Source organism: Alligator sinensis, unplaced genomic scaffold (assembly GCF_000455745.1).
Source record: "Alligator sinensis unplaced genomic scaffold, ASM45574v1 scaffold46_1, whole genome shotgun sequence".
NCBI lineage: Eukaryota > Metazoa > Chordata > Crocodylia > Alligatoridae > Alligator > Alligator sinensis.
In genome coordinates, this window is record NW_005841907.1 from 66,964 (window position 1) to 75,598 (window position 8,635).

Below are 8,635 nucleotides of genomic sequence, written 5' to 3' on the forward strand. Positions count from 1 at the left end.
GCCTCCCCCTCACCAAGGCCCTCCGCTTCAGCCACTGGGACAAGAGATGCCGGCGGTGCAGCTACGCGGCCAAGACCCTCCCCCACGTGCTGTGCAGCTGCAAGCCGCACGCCAGGGCCAGGCAGCTCCGCCACAACGCCGTACAGGACCGGCTGGGGAGGGCCATCCCAACTGCCGCGGGGCAGCTCTCCGTCAACCGCACTGTCCCGGGCTGCGAGAGCCAGATGCGCCCCGACATCGTGATCACTGACGAGGAGGCCAAGAAGATCGTCATCGTGGTCGTCAGCATCCCGTTCGAGAACCGGCGCCAAGCCTTCACAGACGCCCGGGCTTGCAAGCGGGAGAAGTACGCCCCGCTGGCTGACACCTTGAGGGGCCATGGCTACGACGTGACGGTCGACGCGCTCATCGTGGGAACGCTCGGAGCTTGGGACCCCAGTAACGAGAGCGTCCTGCATGCCTGCCGCGTCTCCCGCCGTTACGCCAAGCTGATGCGCTGCCTCATGGTGTCCGACACCATCCGGTGGTCCCACGACATTTACGTGGAGCATATCACGGGCCACCGCCAGTACACGGACCCCACCAGGAGAACAGCCGCCGGACCGGACCCAGAGGGGACCGCCTGAACCCCCCACTCTGCACCAGACGGACCTTCGCTTCAAGAGGACTCGTCAACAACGGACGACGACCGTGCGCCACCCGAAGAGGACCCCCGTGATAGACTGTATCTAGACTGAGACACTTTTTCCTCGGACCACTTCTTCCACCATTGCGGACCATTGTCACGGGTATGTGTGTTTCTATCCTCTTTTTCTCTCAACGTCGCGAAACCCCCCCCTCCCCTTCCCCACTCCCTTCCCCTTACCCCCGGGCTTAGTTGGCTAACTTTGTATCGCATGTAAACTAGTTGCGTTCCCAATCTCACCCCCATCCTTCTATTGTTAGTCCCTCGCCCGGGCGCTCTGTATTTCCCTATTGGCTTTGTCATCTTTTTTGGATTTACAATCCTTAACATCTACTAATAAAAGTCAAGCTGTAACGGTCACCATTAATTGCATCAAAATAGGATTATATAAGACTGGCTTGTTGACATTAGCTTACTATTTTTAATTTCCTTTATTATTTTTTTTTAAAAGGTTATCTATGAAACTATAGCAGTCTTTGTTTTCATTTTCAGGTATTCAAACAAAAGAAGATACTAGTAAAGACTTGGAAACTCCTTCTGGACATTCTTCATGTACTAAACCTAATAAAATATTTAAAGAAATGCAAACTGATGTAAAGCCATCTTCATCTGAGAAGTTAGAGAAGGAGAGCAATGCAGTCGCAGCACCACCTTCTCCACGAACTTTGTTTGCAATCCAGGCAGCTATGCTAGAAAGCAGTTCAGAAGAGGAGCCAGAGGATGAAAATAAAAGGCAGCTAAATTTGTCCCAAACCTATCTCTGTCCTAAAACAGATGAAGGCAGTATATCACCAAGGACACTCCAAGCTATTCAGAAAGCTCTGAGCGATGGTGGTGATGATGATGATGCAAGAACAGTTATTCCCACTAGTGATGATGGAGCACAGATGGAAAGGTCAGAGGTGAAGGAACGTCTTATTAGTAGTTCAGATGAGGAAGATGAGATTTCTAAAGTAAAGGAAGGGAGTGAACCGGTACCTTTGCCTACAGTTCATTCAGCAAATACAGTAATTCTGCCAGGTGATGAAGTAGTCCAAAGAAGTCACAGGTTAGAAAAGAATCAGATTGCAGCCAAAGGCATGAGCACAACTGATGTTAAAAATGACTCCTCGAAAAGTATTAGAATAAATGAAAAAAAAGAAATCGAACACGCTTCAAAAGTGGATGCAAGCTCCTTGCAAAATGAGAGTGTGAACCTTTGCATACAGAAACCAGTAGGTTTCCAAATACAGACTATGTCAGTAGCTACAGCTAATTTGGAAACTATAGACATTTCCAAAAGTGGGGAATCTGAAGATTTACGCAAGATGATTCCACAAGCAGAGAAGAATCTATCTGAGGTACAACATGAACTGAAACTTATCCCAGAGGTATCAAGTTCAAAGGAGGAAAAAAATGAAGGGAAATTGCAACCTGAAGAAAGTGATTCTGATGGTATGTGTTGTTTAAATACTAGTTTTGGCATAGTGGTCAAGGTTCCAGTCAGAATTAGGGCCCCACTGTGTTAAGTACTGAACAGGTATGTAAGAAAATAAAGTCCCTGCCCTGAAAAGGTTATGGTCTTTTAGTAGAGATGAACACATTTTAAAATATCTGTTAGATAATGCCTTGCGATTATTTATTTAAAAAAAAAAATTCATAGCTTTCATAGACATTAGGGCTGGAAGGGACCTCGGAAGATCATCAAGTCCAGCCCCCCGCCCAAAGGGCAGGAAGTCAGCTGGGGTCATAGGATCCCAGCAACATAAGCATCCAGTTTACTCTTGAAGGTGTTCAATGTAGGTGCTTGAACCACCTCCGATGGCAGGCTATTCCAGACCTTGGGGGCTCGGACAGTAAAGAAATTCTTCCTTATGTCCAGCCTGAAATGGTCTTGCAGTAGTTTATAACCGTTCGACCTCGTCATCCCTTGGGGCGCTTTGGTGAACAAACGTTCCCCCAGGTTTTGCTAATATTACTTGGATAATAGTAAATGTGTAGCCTCTTGTAAACAGGAAAACCCTGTTTTTGTGTGCCAGGCTATTTTTACATGAGAATTTTATATGTTAATTTTAGGGAGGAAAAAATATTCACTTGCTAATTTGAAGTGAGAGGTATTGATTCAGTTATTTCTTATCTAACTCATTTTTCTTAAGAATGGCTGTCAGTCTCTCAGTAGCGGGCATTTCGTAGGTTCTTTTCCAGTTTGACTAGGTCCTGCTTTAAAAAAATTAGGAAAACTATATATTGGTGAGCAGCCACTTAGTTGTTTTCACCCCATGAGTCACAGTGCTTCTGAGAGTGACACCACGGGCTCACCTATCTGCTATACCTGGATCCCACCCTGCAGTGGTGAGAGAATTATGTGACAGGAGAGTAAAGAAGTATAAGCTCAGCTACTCTGGAATATGGGTTTTAGGTGGAATCTGGAAGGCAGTTGTTGCTCCTTCATACGTAACATGCTGAGGTTCAGTGGCAAGTGTATGGCTCGTCTTGGAGTTACTTTTCTTTTTGTACATGCTGAACTAATCAGATGTAACTAATGAATTGCTCCCTTTCTCTCATGTAAGTGAAGGGGGAAATATGCTTCTATTTTTCTTTCCCCTAAAGTAAATCTAGTAAATTCATAATATGATCAGATACTTTAGATCTTTCTTTATGGTAGGGATATTTTAGTCAACACTTATTTTTGAGCTGTCTTATTTTTTCTACATAATAATAGATTTCAAACTGCCATTTTTTGTGCTAATTTTTCTCCTCTGTGTGCTGCTATTACATACTGGCACAATATCATTGCTCAACTGACAAAACACAGCTTCATATATGAAGTAATGAATAGTTTCTTCTGCATTTGAATCAACTTCAGTAAACCACCCCAGAGATGCTAGCAGGTATGAGGTGTTAAGACTGATATTATCACATGAATCAGAATCTGCTGCTCTCACTGTGATTTCATTATATCTGGACTATAAAGATATATCTTAAGGGTTTCTGATGGAATTATTTAATCAGAGCTTGTCTATCCTGAATTCATTTAATGTCATCCCAGAAGGGAACTGAAGGGGAAAACCGGTATATGTGTGTGTGAACACATACATGTACTCATGGATACACATTCCCTCCCTACTTTCTCAAAAACTGCTTTAATGTAAAGGCTGGTTAATGTTATATATGCCCTCCTAATAGCTTCAGATTTCCTGAAACAGCACAGATTTTTATTTAGTTTAATAGCTGTACTACTTCTATCACCATTAAACCTGAAGACTCTCTACTAAATGGAGAGAAATAAACACATTCATCCACAATTCAAAACAACAATATTAAAAATTGAACACTGAATTGAATGGGAAAAAAGACCAATACAGATACTTCAAAGAGAAATTTTCAGTTGATCTACGTAAGCATTCAAGCTTTTACAAAATTCATTGCTGTCAGCTTAAGCTAGTTCTGACAGATCATGTTTAATTCTGCATGCACAGGACATAACGTTCTTGGAAGGGAGGCAAAAAGTAAATGTACTTGCAGAAACCATGAGAAAATACTGCTAGAGAAAAACCTGAACCCTGTCTAACGTGGTAGGGCTGCTTAGTAGCACTCTGGAGCATAGATCTGGATTTGAGGGAAATAAAAAACAAACGTACCTCTAGAATTTGTGTGCGTGTCATGGAGTCCTGCCCTCCTCTCTGTGAGGAAGAAATTAAACTTCTTTTTTTTTCTTTTGCAGACAGCTTTATTGAAGTGGACAGTGAAAATAGTAAAGATGCTGAATGTCATGGTGCTACATTAAGAACCCTGCATGCTTCTATTGAATATAATGAGAAGCTAGCTGATGAACCAGCTTCTGTACAAGAGGACAACAACGAAGAAGATGGTGCCACGGAGAATGTCCAGAAAAACTCTGAAGAAGTACAGTTGTCTATTTCTCAGGATCCCGAAACTAAAAGAGATGGGGAAGATGCAGCGGATGAGTGGCAAAATATTAGTTTGGTAAGGATTCTTTTGTTGAGTTGTATTGAATAAGTAATAAAGTAAGCTTCAGGAAATGTTTTTTCTGTAGGAAACTACTGAATGGAAACTTCAGCAGATCTGTTGTGCACCACTATATGTATTACTGGCTTCCATTTTTTTATTCGTTTGTCTTTTTGAAAGCTACATAACATATTGGGCCTGATTTTTCTTTGAAAAATACTCAATTTTTAAAAATCAAGCCTAATATATTATGTAGCTTTCAAATACAGCAGCTATAATTGCAGGTGAAATCAATGTGAAAAGCACTACTGACAAGCCTGTTCACATTTTTATGATGTATTTCACTAAGGAGCAATGAAAACCTACAAGCATGTGTGAGTTATTGGAGCAGAGGCTCCTAGGGTAATTATACCTGAAAGAATTATGTATACTTAGGCATTTAAGGCACTCTAGCAGTGGCATGTCCCAACTTTTATTTCATTGTATTATGCAGGAAGAATTAGAGGTCCTGGAAAACAACCTTTCTGTTGAACAAAACATGCTTCAGGCTGAAAAACAACAGCAGGAGCGCATTGCTGCTACCGTAACAGGACAGATGTTCTTGGAAAGTCAGGTAATGTTTGTTGAAGGCACTGGTACATTTAGAAAAAATATTCACTTCTTGTACTGCTTGGAAGGTCAAACATTGTCAGGTGTTTTTCATAAAGTTTTTATGAAAAACATTTTATGTAATTATAGGTCACTGTTTCATTCAGCCTACTTGGTAGAATACTGAAAGAGGAACACTTTTATCTGAGATTCAAAATGCATGAAAATTAGGGGTGCACCGATAAAGATTTTCTTGGCTGATACTGGTAGCTGATTATTAACCAACGATATCAGCCAATGCCAATCCGATAACTGATTTATTAACATAAATTAACCTTTTTTTTTTTTTTGTGCACTTCAGCAGCCTCCTGCGTCACATGTATCAGCGTCCCGGCACTTTAAAACGGCAGCGGGGCATTTGAATGAAAGCTCGTTGAATGAGCTTAAGTTCAAGCACTGCTACCACCATTTTTAAGCATGGGGATGCTTTTAAGTGGAGCAGAGCTGAATGGGGCGAGGGTGGATGTGGGCTGCCCACTGTGGGCTTGGCGTTCTCCATTCTGCTGCCTTTGCCCTGAGTGCCCCACATTGGCCATGCACCCCCTACCCACCTGGGCAGGCAGGCGGTATGCAGCTGGTACGGGATTCCTGAGGGAAAGACAGGAGAGTAGAGAGCCCCAAGCCCACAGTGGGCAGCCTGCATCTGTTCTGCACACACATGTTGGGGGGCACATACCTTTCCAGGGGGTGCACACAGTGGTGGGGAGCTGTTTCCCCCTCTGTTCCCCCATACCTCCTGGATGATCCGCCCGTGGTGCTGTCCTATTTCCTGCCCCGGCCCTGGGTCCCATGCACTACCCTGATTGGGCAGCACTCCCAGCCCCTGCCCCACTCCCTCCCTCATCGTGGGGGCCTCGATTGACACCCCTCGCACACCCCTTCTGTCCCTTATGCCCCTTCCCCTCCATAAACTTACCTGGAGGGAGCTGCTCTCTACACTGTCTAGCTGCATTCCTGGCCATGTACATGCATGCAGCTACACACACGCACGTGGTGCCTCCTCTGTCTCACTCCCAGCAGCCCCAAACAGGACCCCTTGCAGGCTAAAATGTTGCCTGCCTGCAAGAGGAAACCCAACTTTCCTGGAGGAACCCAGGCATCTGGAGGCCCTGGCCCCACAGGGGAGAGGGAACCTAGGTGTCCAGGGCCCTGGCCAGAAGGCATAATTATCAGTAAACATTATCAGCTACAGTGGTCCAAAAATGCTGATAGCCGATTAATGTCATTTCCGCTTTTATCAGTACCGATCCGATAGGCAACTGATACATAGATGCACCATGAATTAAAATGAAAATCCTTTATACAGTGAAGCAACTGCAGGTTGTGTCTAATGCTGTTTGAATTGATACATTTTAAACACTATACTGTTGAAGTGTACTGTTTTTTTGAAAAAAGCAAGAAGTGATTAGCTGAAGTTTAAAACATAGTAATTGCACTTACATTTACCATACAAGATTTACAAGCTCTCTGTTCATTTTTATTTTAAAGAAATTATGATCATGTGAAGTCTTGCTGGTAGCTGATATGATTTGATTTTTGTTTTGCTTTTGAAGTATTAGCACTAGGCCTTGCTTAATACAGACTTAGACTTTGCCCACGTTTTATGGATATTTGGACCTGAGCATGTAGAAATCAAAATTATCACTTAAATGGTCATAATGAAAATGAAGTTTTGTAATACATATATTAATACTTTTTTCCAAATGCAAAGCAGGACGGGTTAAGCTGTCCTTTCAAGTTGAAGTATTAACACCTTTCTTACCTTTAGGAACTTCTTCGTCTGTTTGGAATTCCTTACATAGAAGCTCCAATGGAGGCAGAGGCTCAGTGTGCTGTTTTGGACCTTACCGATCAAACTTCTGGAACAATCACCGATGACAGTGATATTTGGCTGTTTGGGGCACGTCATGTTTATAAAAATTTCTTCAGTCAAAACCAGTATGTAGAATATTATCAGTATGTGGACTTTCAAAATCAACTAGGTAAGACCAAGTATTTGTGTGCTGGATACATTTGTTTCAATAGATATCTTGGATCTGTTAAACTGTTACAATTATGACTTTTCTGGAAAGAGTTCAGAAGCACATGTAGTTTATTCAGTGTTGAGTCTAGTGGTAAATAATCTCTTTGAATTTAGAGCATTTTTTTTGTGTCTTCAGCAAGGGGAGTGACCTAATTATGATAGTAATCCTGGCTACGTGTATGAAATACATGGCTGAGATCTGGTAAAGGTCAATATAACTTTTTGTGAGAAAATAAAAAGGACTGTGGGTGCATCCAGATGAATATGGCCTGGTGGTATGTGGTGCTGCAAACACATTTGCAGCTCCATATACCACACAGTCAGGTGCTCTCTGCGCTGCAAGGGCTCACTGCCCGTGTGTGTGCTGCTCCGTTTTTTTTCCCCCACTGCTCCGTTTTTGGGGGAGTTATTTTATATCCAGGAGTCAAAAAAAACCAAAACCTGTGTAGGGCAAAAAAAAAAAAAAAAAAAGACCAGCACATGCACAGGCAGCACGTGCTACTGAAAAGCAGAGTCAGGCTGCCTGGAGCTATGCTGTGGCTGCCAGCCAGGCTCTGCCCGTCAGGATCGCTGCTGTTGCAGCCCCAGGAGGCCCCCAGGTAAGGCTGCTGGGGCCAGCACAGTGCTGGTCCCTGCCTCACCTACCGCCCCCAGGGTAACTTACCATGCACCAACGTGTGCGTGGCATGGACATTCCCTAGGGAACTAAATGTCCACACTTGTCTGGTTGCAGCCTATATGTCCTTTTAATTCAGTTTGTTTAAACCTGTGCAAGTAGTGGTTTATATTGAACATATGGACAAGTGCTCTGTTATGAGGGAATTTAGTGGGTTAACTCACTTTGTAGAAAGGTCTTTCATTTCTAATTAAACAGGGATAAGTGTGTGGGTTTTTTTGTCTGTTTGTTTTTTTAATTGCTGATGTAGGAGCAATGATTGAAAAAAAAATTATTGTTTTAACTAAAAGATGGTTAGTTGCAGCAGATAGCTAAATTTATTAAATATTTCACCTTGGTGTCACTTATTGTATTAGACCTAGGTATCAAACATTGGCCTGCAGGCTATGGGTCTTCTGGTAGGGGTAGGGTGAGTGAATGCAGTGGTAAACCCCCTTGCTGCCAAAGCTGTTGTGCTGATGAGCCCAGCACTTGTTGGGACAGGGGAATGATGCCACTGCCACTCTTGCCACTGACTGAGATGGGCTGTATGCCCCGCAAGAAGCCTCATGGCCCACATCCAGCCTACAGGGCCAAATGAGTTTGATGTTCCCGTGTTAAAGGATTTCTGCTTAATTCCAACTTTTGCTCAGTCTTTATTTGGGCAAAATTCCTG

General features: G+C 43.2%; 1 protein-coding gene across 3 annotated transcripts in view; it reads left to right on the plus strand.

The window, feature by feature from the left end:
* LOC102375922 (DNA repair protein complementing XP-G cells) overlaps positions 1-8,635 on the plus strand; it is a 24,974-nt gene that overhangs the window by 9,475 nt on the left and 6,864 nt on the right. For all 3 annotated transcript variants that reach the window (XR_001357623.2, XM_014517404.2, XM_006018599.3), the window contains exons 9-12: positions 1,178-2,119; positions 4,389-4,651; positions 5,127-5,246; positions 7,050-7,263. Coding sequence is in view for 2 of the 3 variants with exons in the window: in XM_014517404.2 (XP_014372890.1) it covers positions 1,178-2,119; positions 4,389-4,651; positions 5,127-5,246; positions 7,050-7,263 (1,539 nt within the window). In the remaining variant the exon portion in view is untranslated. The remainder of the gene's footprint in view (positions 1-1,177; positions 2,120-4,388; positions 4,652-5,126; positions 5,247-7,049; positions 7,264-8,635) is intronic.